The sequence below is a fragment of the Salvia hispanica genome, chromosome 6, assembly GCF_029641045.1.
Source record: "Salvia hispanica isolate PSC_SH4W2 chromosome 6, Shi_PSC_v1, whole genome shotgun sequence".
Lineage (NCBI taxonomy): Eukaryota > Viridiplantae > Streptophyta > Magnoliopsida > Lamiales > Lamiaceae > Salvia > Salvia hispanica.
Window position 1 is genome coordinate 40,999,934 of NC_142697.1, and position 15,594 is coordinate 41,015,527.

The following is a 15,594-nucleotide window of genomic DNA, read 5'->3' on the forward strand; positions in this document are numbered from 1 at the left end:
CCCACTTTTCTTAACATTTCTTAAAACTCGTGTCGTCCATGAATGAGACTCCTAATAGCGGACGGAGGGAGTATCAATTAGGCTAAAAAAATCTCAATCGATCACAACCCACTATATAAATATCGTTTGTCAGATAATATAGGGGTAATTGATCACAACTCAAGTTCTGATGTATTTCACATGATTCAGGTGCTCAAAATCATAAGATTTCTAGCTGTAATTGTTGGTGAATCCCATCTGCATTATTTTCTGTGGTGTTGTTCATGTTCATAAATTTGAGACGAGGACAATTTGATATGTTGTACTTCAATTAAATTATCTATTTTCAGCTCACCATCTCTTCTAAGTTCTAACTAACCAAAAAGTTAAGAGTGTGGGAAAAAATGGCAGTGCAAATTGCACTATCAAGTATATTATCTTCTCATCTGGTTCTGTAGAATTGATCATATCCTCAAAATTTCTAACATTACAAGGTTTGGAACCCAATCATCATGACATCATTGCGAGAAAGAAAAACGCAACACAAATTATGAATGTTGTGAGGAAAGCTCGACTCTGAGGCGCAGAGTTTGGCAGGAAGGGGTAAGACTCCGGTGGGGGTAGCATACACTCCTCGCCGTTGAAGTAGACTTTCCGGGGGAACGCCCATCCTTCCTTGAAGGTAAAAGTGTCCTTATCTTTCTGAAGAAGCACTTCAGACTGTACATTACCAAATTGCCCTGCTTCCATTAACAGATCATTGTAGAATTTCATGCCATAAAACATCCCTGTGTCATCTGCAGGTCAAGTTTTGAATCCATCAGATTATATCTTGATTTCGCGATGGCCCGTGGATAGAGATGAGAGAACTTACTGATGGAGCCGTAGGGAACTAGAGGCTTGTAATCAAAGCTGAAAACTTGGGTGACATTGTTGAGATTCGGGTGCTGAACGACGAGGGTCCACTGCGTGTAGTTCAGCCTGTAGTTGAAGTTGGTGATGGCGATCTTCGCCCTCCAGTAGTCCTTGTAGTTCACCTTCACATGCCAGTGGATCCGGACCGGGCACATGTGGTGCGTGCATTGTAGCAGAGGCGTGTTGTCTTTTCTCGGAGTGTTCACTCCCACCACACTCAGAAGCTTCGACTCAGGTCTGTTCCAACAACCATGTTCATTTTATAAAATGTAAGGGAAAAAAAACATATCTACTGTGAAGAGGAAAAAGCAAGATTTACTTGATGCACTTGTGTTTGTTTTCACAGCCACAGGCACAGGAAGGGCAAGAAGTGATTGTTTCGTTGTAGAAAGACGAGAAGGAGACGCAGCAGCTAGGGTGTTTCCGCGCCAGAAACTGAGAGTATGTACATGTCACATTCCATGTCACTGCAAACAACAATCAGATCTCAGAACAACAATATTCTCATCAAAATCACAAAAATGGCTGACTTACTCAGCGCCTGAGTCCTCCTACGACGATCAGGGGTGAGGAAATTTGTCGAAGGCACGATCTTGGCTGGGCCACAAGTGTAGCCTGGCCCTGGGCCCAACAGGGTGAAGTTCTTAGGAAGTTTAACGGTCTTGTTAGTGGTCCCGGCTTGGCCAACGCTGACTTGGAAAGCGGAGACAGAGGCCGTGGGGTCCTGGCCCCAGGCGGCCAAGACTCCACCTTTGCAGCAGTTGCTGAACTGCTGGTTGTAAGGAACCCCGGGGAGCAAGTCCACCACTGTCGGCGTTTTCTTGCAGCAATGCGGGATGTTGCCTTTGAACTTGGAGCAGTCGCCTTGTTCCGTGGTCTGTGCTCCTACCATGGTCCATATCACCTCTTTCTTCGCCCACGTCCACCCCAGAGTCCAACCGGGGCTCATCACATGTCGAAACATTTGGAAATTGTTCATCGTCACCACAGCCTATGGGAAAGAAACAGAAGACTAAGACAACATGCTTATAGATGAAATGTCATTGAAACAAGATTTTGTTTTGATTGTGAGTAACTAACCACATAGCCATCTGGTGTCCAAGACATGATATCCCATTTGATTGTGATGTTCCCATTTGGATCCAACGGATCGTAGGCGGCTGGAGACGAAAAAACCACAGAATTGAGAAGATTCAACATTGTTAACTGCAGAAATGATAGAAAGAGGCACAAGTCATGTTTACCTGTGGAAGAGAAGAGCACTGATAGGAAGAAGGCTGCAATGAAAAATCTCATGTTTTCTTGAATTTGAGAAAGACAATGTCAGAATTTATGTTTGTGTAAGAGCCAGAATTTGTATGTTTTTGTTGGAGGGAAGATGTTTAGAATGTAAGAAAGATATGAGTAAAGTGAAAGTTTTTGTAGAGTATTTGAAATGTCTCCACCCTCTGGTAGTTGGATGCTAGTGACATTTGCAGTCTGCTGCATTGCATATATATATAAAACTTATGGAATTCATGTTTCTTCATGTCACTTTATAAATAAATAATAGTACTCCATAAAAGAGGAAACATAGCTTTACTATATATAAAATAGAGCTTGAAATGTTGGAAGCAAAAATAAATAAGAAATTGCCAATTTGTTGTTGGTTTTTTAGTATAATCTATTTTGGTCAACAAACATTCTAGAGAACATATTTACTTTTTTATGAATCTAATGTGTAATTAAGCAATTGATTTTCCAATTTGGTTCAGATGTCATAATCTAATTTCTGGTTAATCAGTACTAAGACATTCCTTAACAGAGAACAGTTTTCTATAAATGGCCAAGAAAATGATATTCTTGAAAATAAAAGGGAGTATTTTCAAGGAATAAAAGAAATGATAAATGGTCGATGTTGCCACATTGTTTGTGTTTGTTATGGGACATTTTTTTACCTAAAAATCTTATGTTAAATTACTCAAATGATGAGGCATTTTTAAAGAAACTCCTCAAACAATGAGACAAAATCGACCATTTATCCTAGAAAAATAAAATAATGTCCATAAACATGCATTTGAAGTTGAGGGAGCCTTTTTAACTAACCTACTTACCATCGAAGACATGCCATGCCGGTTGGATTGGATCTAATATTTTATACTTGTGTTATTTATCTGATTATTCACATCAAATACTCCTGTATATGATCAATTGATAATCAACATATTTTAGCACTCTTGAACGTGATACAAAATCCAAACCTTTGAAGGGACTTTTTTTAGCCAAAAGATGAAAAATGGCAAGAAAATGATGGTGTTTATTCTTCAACTAATTTTTTAGGAATTGTTGATAATGATTTTGTTAGATGGATGTGGAAAGAATTTTGGTTGAAGGAAAGAAAGGAAAAAAGTATGTATAGTCCACGTGTTTGGGCTTGAGTTAGAGTTAAGCAAAGAAAGCTGCAGCTCTTAATAATGACTTTCCATCTACATTTTCTTTGTGGGCTTCAATCAGTTTGGACCTTCAAGCCCATTTATAGGTGTCCGGCCCAATTATTTTAAATAGTAATAATCCTTAATTCATAATTATTTTAGGGAAATTGGTCTTTAAAACCATGAACTTTGCTTAAAATTTGGTATTTCCCATGAACTTTGAAATTGATATATAATATCACGAACTTTGCATTTTGTTTGGTATTTCCCACGGCATGTTTATTGCTATATTTGACTAACTTACGAGGCTTTTTTATCATACTTGGCACAATTAAATCAACGTAGTTTTCAACGTGACTTTTTATGCTACATGTTATGAACTTAAAAAGTGGTTTCAAATATTATAAAGCATATCAAGGTTGCCTATATTAAATAAGATTTTGATGAAAATATCTTATTTGAGTGAGTTTGGGAAATACCAAACAAAATGCAAAGTTTGTGATATTATATACCAATTTCAAAGTTCATGGGAAATACCAAATTTTAGGCAAAGTTCATGATTTTAGAGACCAATTTCCCATTATTTTATCATCTCAATTTGAATACCTTATATAATAAATCTAGCTATAGTGGGTAAAAAATGTTACTAAAACTTAATGAATGATATTTATATTACAGGTATGTATGTGTTTCATGTGTATGTATTAGTTAATGCTAATTACAGTTATATGTATCACAATATCAGTTAATGCTAAGTCAAGGCATATTAGTATTGACTCTTGATTTTGTACAATAAATTGAACTAACTGCAAATCTGCACAAAAAAACTTGATTTTGTCTTCTTGATATAACCTCAAAAAAGTCGCAAGAACTGTCCAAATTAATGTTAAAATTAAATCTTGTCATATTAGTAAAAGCCACTAAACAATTATTTCACAAAAATGAAAGATTCATGATTTCATTCCAAAAGTCGTATGAGCATTGATTAGGCAGCTTGGCATGGAATAATACTAAACCAAGTTTCGTCTTTTATTGCTCAACGTTACATACATGTATAAAGTATAAAACAATCGTCTCCTTTGGTTACTCAGTCAAATTAAATAAATTCTTGATTATTCGAAGGCAAATTTCATATTTTTGGGATAGATTTATATAATTTGATGGCGACTCGGAGAGTGCTTGCTGCAGCAATCACAGCGTTGCTTCTGTTAGAGCTCGGCTCGGCCTGCTCTAATGGAGCTTGCAAGGTCTGCTTTATATGAATAATTAGTAATAGTTTTTTTTTATTTGAGTTTGTGTTTTTTCATTTGATGAATGGATTGATGCAGGTTGGAGATGATTGTTCGTCGGGCTCAGATTGTGGGCCGGGCCTTTATTGCCTTTCTTGTGAAGTAGAAGGCTCCAAATGTGTGAGAACAACCGCCACCAATCAGTTCAGCCTACTCGTACAATCTCTATCTCTCTTCAAAATTATTTAAGTAATTAGTAGTACTATGGAAAATTGTGGTTATATATTGAATTGATGGAGTGGTCCTAGATTTCTTGCTAATCCAACCAAATGAAAATTTTGTTTGTTATTTAGGAAATGCTATGTTATTTAGGAAATGCTAATTTTAAAATTGGGCAATCTGCTGAAAAACCAATAAATTTGGTCAATTTCTAATTAATCCTGTAACCTTTTAAAATGACTATATGTAGCATGATTTTGACATTTTACTAAATTTTCTCATAGCTAAAATATCAGACGTTGTATATATCCGAAATTTTGACGTGACGCGTATATGTGTAAAAATTAAAGATACGATGGAGATTTGAGACCAGGTGTATTAAACTATGTCATGTGATTAGTTGAACATGTTTTTTCGGTCTACCACGGCATGCGTAATCTCCCACGGTATCAATATTAGTACTAGTAGAATACTATAATGCAACTAAATAGCCATGTTTATTCAATTGCTTACACTAGATACTTGAATGTTTGTTGTAGAACAATTCACTACCATTCAACAAATACGCTTTCTTGACAACCCACAACGCTTTTGCAATCGAAGATGGACAACCAAGGCTTACCTTCACAAACCAGGAAGACAACATCACTCAACAACTCAATGTATGATCTCCAAACTCTCAATTCATTTCTTCCACAAAATTTAATCACTAATTACATATCTCCGGCTTGTCAGAACGGCGTCCGCGCTCTGATGCTCGATACCTACGACTTCGAGGGAGACATATGGCTCTGCCATTCCTTCGGAGGCCAATGCTACGACTACACTAAATTTGTACCTTCCTTTGTCTATCTTGGAGATATTTGACATAAAATAATTTAAAATGTACGTATGTGCTTATCATAATTTGTCTTATCTATCTTTCCTGCCAAACGACCCCTAGGAACCTGCGATAAACACATTGAGGGAAATTGAGGCGTTCATGTCGAAAAATCCATTGGAAATCGTGACAATAATTCTCGAAGACTACGTGAAGACACCGATGGGACTGACAAAGGTTTTCACGGACGCGGATCTAATGAAGTACTGGTTTCCCCTGTCCAAAATGCCGAAAAACGGCGGTGATTGGCCGCGCGTCGCCGACATGGTGGCGGGCAATCAAAGGCTGCTCGTTTTCACTTCTGCAAAATCCAAGGAAGCCACCGAAGGCATCGCTCACCAGTGGAATTACATGGTCGAAAATCAATGTAAGTCTGCATGTGACAATGTATCTTGGTCTGTCTCCACAGTGCAATATTATTATGTTGTATATTGGACAAAAATAATTTATTTATCTTATATTATCTCAGTATTATCTTATCTAACGAATTAAAATAATTGCAGATGGGGATGATGGAATGAAGGACAAGTGTTTCAATAGAGGAGAGTCTTCGGTGCTTAGCGACACCTCGAAATCGCTGATTTTGGTCAACTATTTCAGATCGGTGCCAATGAAGCTGCTCGCATGCGTGGAGAATTCCGGTGCCCTTGCCGACATGCTCCACACGTGTCATGCCGCTGCCAGCAACCGCTGGGCTAATTTTGTGGCCGTCGACTTTTATAAGGTCCGTATCGTTTATACTATCTCTGTCCATAAAAAATAGGCTTCATAGTGAATAAAATGACAAATTCAATAAAGTGAAAAAATAAAGAAAGAAAATGTGATTAAAATGTTGTTAATGAAAAATGAGGATTAAATTTTGGTGCAGAGGAGTGAGGGAGGAGGAGCATTTGAAGCGACGGATTTGTTAAATGGGGAGCTCTTGTGCGGATGCAACGACGTCCATTCTTGTGTTGTAAGTTCAGTTTTAAGTTAGCCATATGATTCTTTTGTTATATTCTTGATTTTCGTAATTTTATAAATTTAATACACATGGGTTATAACTTATAGGAGTACTACTATTATATGGAGTACTTAGTAAAATTTTTATCAAGGAGTAATATACTTGGAACTAAAAACATTATTTTGATTTTAATATTACACTTAAATAGAGGTCTAAAGATTAAATTCGTTTCCCCTTCCCTAAGTAAAAAAAGAAAATAAACTATAATGGAAGATGAAAAGTCCTTTTTTTGTCTAATTTAAGTGCGTGCAAATTTTATTTAAGATTATAATAGAGTGTTCATTTATATGTTTTGTAGTTTTACCTATCTAATGATATAGGACTTGGTCTTGGGCTAGATTTCCTTTGTAACTTTAGCTTGGGCTTTGGATTGGGATTGGGCTTGTGAATTCATTTTTTATGCAATCTTATTAATTTATCTTATTATTAATGTGCAGAATGGTGCAGAATGTACACGCTCGTGAGTCGTGAGGAACATGTTAGAAGGTCTCGGAAATCAAATCGATCAACATGTGGTGATTAGATTAAGTGATATATATCGAATCGAAACACCATTGGCTCCAAATTATAGATTTTGAAGTTAGAAATATTCTATAATTAAGTTGCCTCATATGAAAAAATCTATCATTGAAATGTAAATTATAAAAATTAGTAAGTAACACAAACTCTATCATCACGAAAACACGGAATAAAAAACAATACGAAAAATACCTACACTTTCACAAATCACTCAAAATATAGTACTAGATAAAATCAAAGATTTTATTGTTCAAATTTAATTACGAGATGTTTTACAGAATATGGTACAAGTTGTGGTTTAATGACAAACATGTTCCTCAACCTCCACTATTTGATAACACCATAAATATGATCTCTTTAATTGTGTATCATTCCTACAAAACAATAGTTTGTAAATAGTAATTTATTCTTTCTGTTTGGGATAAGAACATCAAGTTCATACATTTAGATGGACTATTGACTAATCTGATATAGTACTGTACTAATAATCTTTTAAAATATACCACAATAATATGTGAAATTTTCATTTTCTTGTTTTTCTGTAAAGTTATAATTCCCATACACAAAAATGAAAGGGGTGAAGAGAGATTATAATTTAATGTTTTACTCATTACATACATATATTTGACACTCCATAATAATAAACCCTACAAGGTTGACTTCCTACTATCTAAAAGGTTGATCATTATATGTCATGGAACTCACTTACTTACATTGGTGTAATCATAAGAATCGCACTCAAAGGTAGGATTTATTATGCTTCATTAAATATTTTAAAAACAAGGATATGTTATAAAAATGGGCAAGAAATTAATTAATTCATATTAGATTTTTTCAATGTGGACGTACCGCTGTTATGTAAGGAACAGTGGGCTACAAAATACAGCTTATGAGTGATGATTCATTCCAGTATGTATTTCTATTAAAAATATACAAAAAATTGGAGTACATGTGGATTTGAATTTATATTAAAATAGATTGTATATAAATATTTTTTTTGAAAAAAGAATAAGAATATCTTGCTTTATGTATACGCCACAGTAATATGGACCCCCGAACACCTAATAAATGATGCACTATTTTCTATATAAAAAAAAGAAAAGAAAATTGATGCACTGTTGCACTTTCTAAAATTGAATAGTAGGCCATAGTTATCACAGCCCAATTTATGAAACATCATTTCATTCAGATTTTATCCCACCAAAGCCCAATTAAGGATTATATAATACAGGGGATTTTAGGTAGAATTATTGACGGTAATAAAGTTGAGAGATAAAATAGTTAATTAGAGACGAATTGAGTTTGGATATTCATGTTTTATGTTATTTTTTGATCCATTTAGGCTATTAGCAATGTGAGCATTTTTCCGGATGTGAAGCCAAATTAGAATTTTGAGAAGAAATTATTACTGTGGAGACTTGATACATGGATTAAAGATTGGTGCATAAACTTCTCATTGTCATTGACGTATATAACTAATTGTCTGAAAGAGATTAGAAGTGGCTAGAAGTTTTTGTATCCACAAAGAAACAAGGATTGATGAATGTGGTATATTTTGCTAGTACTTTTTTACTTATTTAGTTGAGTGGCTGTGGGCATGGCTTGGCGTGGTAGTGTTGTCTTATGTGATCTTTGCATTTTGGATTTGTTTAGATTAGATTTAGACATCGTTCTCTTTTATTTTTTATGACGTTGTTATGCTTGTTCAGTTGCCAGCCTCCTAAATTACCAGTGATCTGGTTTGAGCATTTCCATTTCATCAAAAATTGTGAAAAAAAAAAAAGAAAAAGTTTGTTCCAAATATAAAAATACTAATATTGATAAGGACAAATTAAAAGGATTTCGTTACCCTTATAAGTATATATGCACTTAACCTAATTGGAATAAAAGTGAATAATATTATTATTATTGTTTTCCCCTCAAAAAGTAAAAGAAAGGGCTCAACTTTGACCAAAGAAAGATTACAAACTCAGTTTTGAAGTCCATTCCCATATGTGGTGACATGATGGTGTGCTTATTTGTTTTAATTTGTTGTAAGTATATCAGTAATAGTAGAAGTCAAAATGATGACAGTACTATGATTATATGATAATTAACGTTTTGGATTTAATTAAAGGCCATTTTATCGTGTGGTCTATATAACTATTTATTTCAGCTCCCTTTAACTTTATGCATATTCTTTATAACATGGTTGCATTATGCTTCAAAATCTTGATGTAATAATGCCCTTGATCCTATAAATAAAAAATGATACAATATTCAATTGTGTGATGGGATATATTAGAAATATGTGAAATTAAGAACATTAAAATTGTTAAAAATACTTAGAAACCTCCTGAATCTAACTAGCAAGACTAATTTATAGTTTAAGATGTGATTTGCAAATTAATGATATATAAAGTATTTTGCTAGATTTGCCTTTAAATGAAGTGATTTCATTTGATAAAAATTCGTATTTTTAATGGTTGAGACGCCCACTACGGCTGCTTAATTTATGTCAAGAATCCTTGTGTTTTACAATAAATCAAGTGCTTTACAATAATATTCAAATAAAAGTGTTTTGTTGAGAAAATTATTTAATCTGTCTATACTATTATAGGTGGGGAGCATGTGATTAGGTGGCATCTTACACATGCTACCAATCCTAAGATATATTAAAAGAAATCCAAACAATAATTACCAAAAACAAGAATTTAAAGAGATCCACCCAATTTTTTCCTTAGTTTAGTACAAAGTAGTTGATGCATTAATTAATAATCCGGACGTGTGCTACACTAAATGTACAATTACTAAATATAGGATTTATTTTATTATCTATTTGTATTTGTATAGATGAATGTCACCCTATATATTCGATATAAATTTTGAACTATGCCGTGTATTAAATTGTATTAATATGTTTACATATATGAAAAATATATGTACTGTTTTTGCTATGTTGTCACATTTTCCCTAAGTAATACAGTAAGTTAATGGATGTGACAACATTTATGGTCAAATATACAAAAGTCTAAAGAATTGATTTGATCGATGCCGATTATAATGGGGCTCATGTTATATTGGTGCCTGCGAAACTAGAAATATGATTAATAGCTACAAAACAAATTAAAGGCACTCTAATTCCTTTTTTAATGTAGTGCTTATACAATATATTCAAGAGTACAATAATCAGTCTTACTTAATTATTCAGATTTGTAACACTGCTTTCTTGTTGGAATATAGTACAAACTAAATTCCAATATGGAAATTGAACACTGATCTGTTCTATTGATCAAATTAAAATCAACTATTCCTATTTACCACAGCAAGTGTGATACTTCCGTTAAAATTCTTTAATTGCAGGTGCAATCCCATAGTTAATTGATCATGTTTATAGTTATGGTTATATCGGAGTATTTCACTTGTTGAGTGATTTTATTTCCAGTGAAGGGAGGGGATCCGGGTGGGGCCCAGCCACCCAAAAATTCTTGAAAATAGCACTATATATATTGTGTAATTTTTATATTATTAATGAAACAGAAATTGATTTTATTTCATTTTTAGTTTATTATGTGAATTTGTTTATTGTTAGTGTAATTTGATCAGATAATCTTAGGCCCTGTTAGTGGGTACTTGGCAGCTTAAACCACTACATACTACTACTATACTAGATTAAATTTCGTTCATTTTTGTTGGATATATTATTATTAATATTAACTTATTAATGAAAGGGAATCACATACTAACATTATTTTCCCTCTCCGACTATATATAGATGTAAATCTATACGTCTTTGACATGCTATTTTTTTTTTTTGCGACTCTTTAAAAAATGTTAATTAGAAGAGTTATATGTATATGGAGACTCAATTGTCTAACAATAAAAAAAACCAAAATATACTACAAGATACAACAATAAATAATGTCGAAAATACATGAATAGAAAGTTATTTAGAATTTAAATGCTTCTTATGTTGCTCTAAACGGTAATAGTCTACAGTTTTCTAGAATTTAAATGTGTCTTATAAGGCGCTAGTAGACAACTATTAAGAAATTTCAAGGTAAAATGATAGTACCTAAAATCGATACATTTCTCAAGATATATTATTTCTTGAAAGAAAGGCGTGTTTCTAAACCACAATTACTAGACGAATGTTGTATATATTGATAAAAACCCCTCTTCTTCTGTGCATCGATTACCATTCTTGAAAGAAAGACATGTTTTCTAAACCACAATTACTAGACAAATGTTGTATCTATTGATAAAAACCCCTCTTCTTCCGCATCGACTTGGTAATGATTTTTTCAATAGTATCATCAACACTTTGTGTGAACAATCAACACGAACTCTTTCGTTGTATTTCATTGGAGATAAATATATCTACAAGACTACAAACTTATGAACCATATAAATACCTGGCTCATAACAAAAGCTCTAAATTGTAGTATATGGCAACTCACACACAATTGCACTCACAAAGATAACATAATATACCTAAAATAATTAGAATATCATTTTCCATTTAGGTCCCCCACTTTATCGGACGCCATAAAAGATGGTATATATGTCAGATAGAGTCTGAGAAATGAGACAAATAAATGTGCATGTAACGATGCTTTCATGCTTTGCTAATTTATCCAAGAAAACCACAAACCCTAGCTTTAAATCCGAATATATATATTTAATTAATTTTGTCAAAACCTATATAAGGATATAAATGGGTATGTAACGCTTTCCTTCCAACCTCATATTTCAATGTTATAATAATAATAATAAAGAAGAGAAAAAACTTGTAGGGTTGGGGAAGAATGTGGGAAGGTGGAAGTGAATATAATTGGGTAACATGCAATTTAGATTTAGTGAGCATGAAAATGTAGGAGAGGGCTAAATCTTGATGCTGATTGTGGGCAAGCAGTCACCAGATCACATGGCACTCGCGCCTTTTATTTTGACATCATGTGGAAAAAATTGAAAATAATTAAACCTAATAATGAATAGGTATATATGAAGAAAGGATTGGTACAAGGGAGAAATAAAGGTAGAAACAATGGCAAGGACAAAGACAAAGCAAATGGAAAAATTGGGCATCAAACAAACACTCAAATGCTTATATGGGGGGACCTTATTCACACATGGGGTGGGGGTATTCTTCTTTTCCTCCCTTCTTTTTTTTATTTTATTTTATTTTTTTATGTATGGAAATTGGGATTATTGAATTTGTGAAGTGGAGCCAACCTAAAGGTGAGATTCTTCTGCAATATGTTGGTTGGAAGAGCACACCATTTGGGACTTACACTCTCAATCTTTCAATTCTTTGTTGATGATGATGAGTGAATATATCTTGTATTGATTTAGTAGTCATGATGCATATATCTTTTGATAATTCAAAAATGCTCAGGCCTGAAGAGGAAGCGAGCCAAAGCCTGATACAGAGGAAAAGAGGAAAAAAACTAAACAAACTATTAGCTAGAAAGGAAAAACACAACCTAGCCAAAAGGCAAAATGTGGCAACCAAAGAAAAGATCCTACAAACACCCTTTCTTCTATCGAATAAAAAAAAACAACAAAACACCTACTAACGAACTATCCAGACTACAACAACACAAAAACAAGCGGCTCACTCATAGTTATGGCGATCAAACCTAGAAACCATTCCCCTATCAATCGGAATACAACTACATGACCTCAAAGCATCACGACGAATGTTGAGCTATGAGCATGGTATATACCATAGTTATTCACCCAAAAAAATTCCATGTTCCTTTCATTTTAATATTTGGACTATATTTTTTTAATTTCCACATATGATAAATAGAAAACCAATCTAAGAGGATGTACATTTATGTACGTACAAAGACATTGCTTGAACACACTCATAATAAAGTAGGACAACCAATATTATGCATTCTTGGTTTAGATACATATATCCCAAAACGAAACATTAAATACGAATGAATGTACGTATAGTCACTAAATTGATATAAGGAATTATTGGTATGAAAAATATCTATATATGATTATTCAAAATCTGTCGCTATCGGATGATAAAATTAACACATGCATGTACCGATATGTCAATACTTGGAAAGTAACTCGCACAATGCTAATGTTTAGACCTATCATATCATGGGGAGCCCAAAATTAAGCATATTTTATAACTTATCCAAACAAAAGTCTTAAATTTATTTTATTTTTATAAAGGGAATCAGGCACTAATTTACATTTCATTTAGCGTTTCAGTCTTAATTAATCAATTAATTAAACATGACACAAAATTTCATTATGTTACGATCACTAATGAGATCATGTGAGTGTATTTTGTACTATATGATCTAATTAATATAGTGGCGTGCCATAATTACATGTGACTTATACATGATGCATTGATAATAAGAAACATGATTTTCAAACAAAATGTTACACAAATCCCCATACCACCGAACTTGATGATTTATTTTAGAAATTCGTTTGCTAGGCGGTGACCCTAACAATTGCATTATTGTTGTCTACACAAAATGGGTATCAATTTTGTAGAATAAAATTTAAACATTTAGATTTTGAATTATTGATAAATTACTAAAATAGGATAATTAATTTGTATTCCCTCCGTTCCCTCATAGTTGAGACAAAACTTTTTGGTACAAAATTATATTTACGAAATGAATATTTAGTGTGTTAAGTGCACAGATAAGAAAGTAAGAGAGAATAAAGTAGAGAGAACAAAGAATGAGAGAGTAAGGTAAGAGTAAGAAAATGTGTTAACTTTTTCTATATATAGATATGACGGGGTGTGTTCAATTGTTAACTTTCTTAAGGTGCTAACTTGTTAACTCATAAATGCAGTGTATTAAAAATGTCAACACATAATTTTGTTGAACTTTAATATAACGTGTTGATATTATGTGTTGTCATTTTGACGTCACCGTGTTGACATTTTTTATGCCATGTATTGATGAGTTATCAGAGTTAGCAACTTAAATAGTTAGCAATATAATGCACTCTTAGAAATGACTCAACTATAACGAAACTTTCTAAAATGAAAAAGTGACTCGACTATAAGGAACAAAAAGAGTATATGTATAGTGATACGGTACAACCTCATGAGGCGGAATATCAACCAGCGGTCGAAGAGTCAGCCGAGGGGTCGCAAGAGGTAGGAGGCGATGCTCCGGTGGTGCAACCGTCGATCGCCACGACCAAAGGCAAGAGGAACGTGCGGCCGCCGATCAAGTTGGGCGACTACGCTCCTAAGTAGAATAGGATTTGATCTTTCTTTTTGCTACGTTTTATTTATTTCCTTTTTTAGACATTAATAGTTTATTTATTTGTTTTCCGCATGAGTCGAGCATATTATAAGCTCCGTTTCGGGTTTTCTTGGTTGATTCTTTCCCGAGATGAATAGGATTAGGTCGAATCAACCCTAAGGTCCTTAGTCTATAAATAGGGCATTTATTCGTAACTTTCAATAATGAGAATTATATAATTTTGCCCAAATTGGCTTGAAACTCACGTTACAGATTCTGATCTTGCTGCCCGACGGAAAGTTATTCCGCGCACAGCCAACCTTCATTAGCCGTCGACCCTCGCAGGGCGCCGGAACCATTCTCTGCCGCCAAGCAACGCTGCCGGCAGCCGTTAAGGGGTTTAGCCCTTAACATATAGCTATATTAATATATGTACATTTACTAAAATCATTTCAATTTATTATGTTACAATTTATAAGTCATTCTTGAGCTCTAGATTATCTAAAGATTCTTGATCTAAATGTGCAACATATACTAATAACTAAAATATCCAATGCCTCAAATTTAAAACACTATAAACGACATACATATTCTCTCCAGATAACGATCATCCAATTACATGAACTTTGATTTAAAAATATATCTGTTTCTTTGACAAGATACTATAAATAATTATAACACACACAAAGCTATTGCTAAAGTTGCAGCCTAAGATAAGAGTACATCTATTAATGCAAAAATTCGATTATTGGCCACTAGCAATATTCCCCTTTCGTGACAACATTTTCCAGCAATAAGTCCAACATGTTTACTTTCTGCCTTCATTAATCTATTTATTTCATTTTTCTTGCCAGCCCTGAATTCCATTTAGTGTTTGAGCAATAGTTTTCAAAAATTGCTGTTTAGTCAATTTTAATACACACGAATTTTTTTTAGTACTGGTTATTTTCTATGCCTTGTGGTACAGGTAAAGGGACATTAGATTAAATATTTTCGTCAAGTTTGTATCAATTTTTTTTTTGTTCGTCAAGTCAATGTCTTAGCGTAGATGATGGGATTTAGGTCTCCAATTTACCTACGTCCACATATAAGAACATGAATAAAATTATCCATTGCAATGAATAAAATTATCCATAATTCCCTCGAAGAAAATTTTAATATTTGGTAAACCATTTTTTTCAATGAAATAAAATTGCCTAAGCCAACGGCATGACAA

General features: G+C 33.6%; 2 protein-coding genes across 2 annotated transcripts; one reads left to right on the forward strand and one right to left on the reverse strand.

The window, feature by feature from the left end:
• Window positions 1-374: 374 nt before the first annotated feature.
• Window positions 375-2,359, reverse strand: LOC125207971 (COBRA-like protein 4). The gene is made up of 6 exons (XM_048107498.2): window positions 2,139-2,359; window positions 1,975-2,054; window positions 1,429-1,885; window positions 1,214-1,361; window positions 854-1,131; window positions 375-776 (listed from the first exon to the last, which is right to left on the reverse strand). Exons 1-6 carry the CDS (start codon window positions 2,188-2,190, stop codon window positions 490-492), a joined length of 1,302 nt encoding a protein of 433 aa, XP_047963455.1. The 5' UTR covers window positions 2,191-2,359; the 3' UTR covers window positions 375-489.
• Window positions 2,360-4,259: 1,900 nt separating this feature from the next.
• Window positions 4,260-7,274, forward strand: LOC125207972 (PLC-like phosphodiesterases superfamily protein). The gene is made up of 8 exons (XM_048107499.2): window positions 4,260-4,552; window positions 4,634-4,750; window positions 5,293-5,415; window positions 5,489-5,587; window positions 5,697-6,000; window positions 6,137-6,357; window positions 6,502-6,588; window positions 7,074-7,274. The coding sequence occupies exons 1-8, from the start codon at window positions 4,466-4,468 to the stop codon at window positions 7,098-7,100; spliced, it is 1,065 nt and encodes a 354-aa protein (XP_047963456.2). The 5' UTR covers window positions 4,260-4,465; the 3' UTR covers window positions 7,101-7,274.
• Window positions 7,275-15,594: the final 8,320 nt, after the last annotated feature.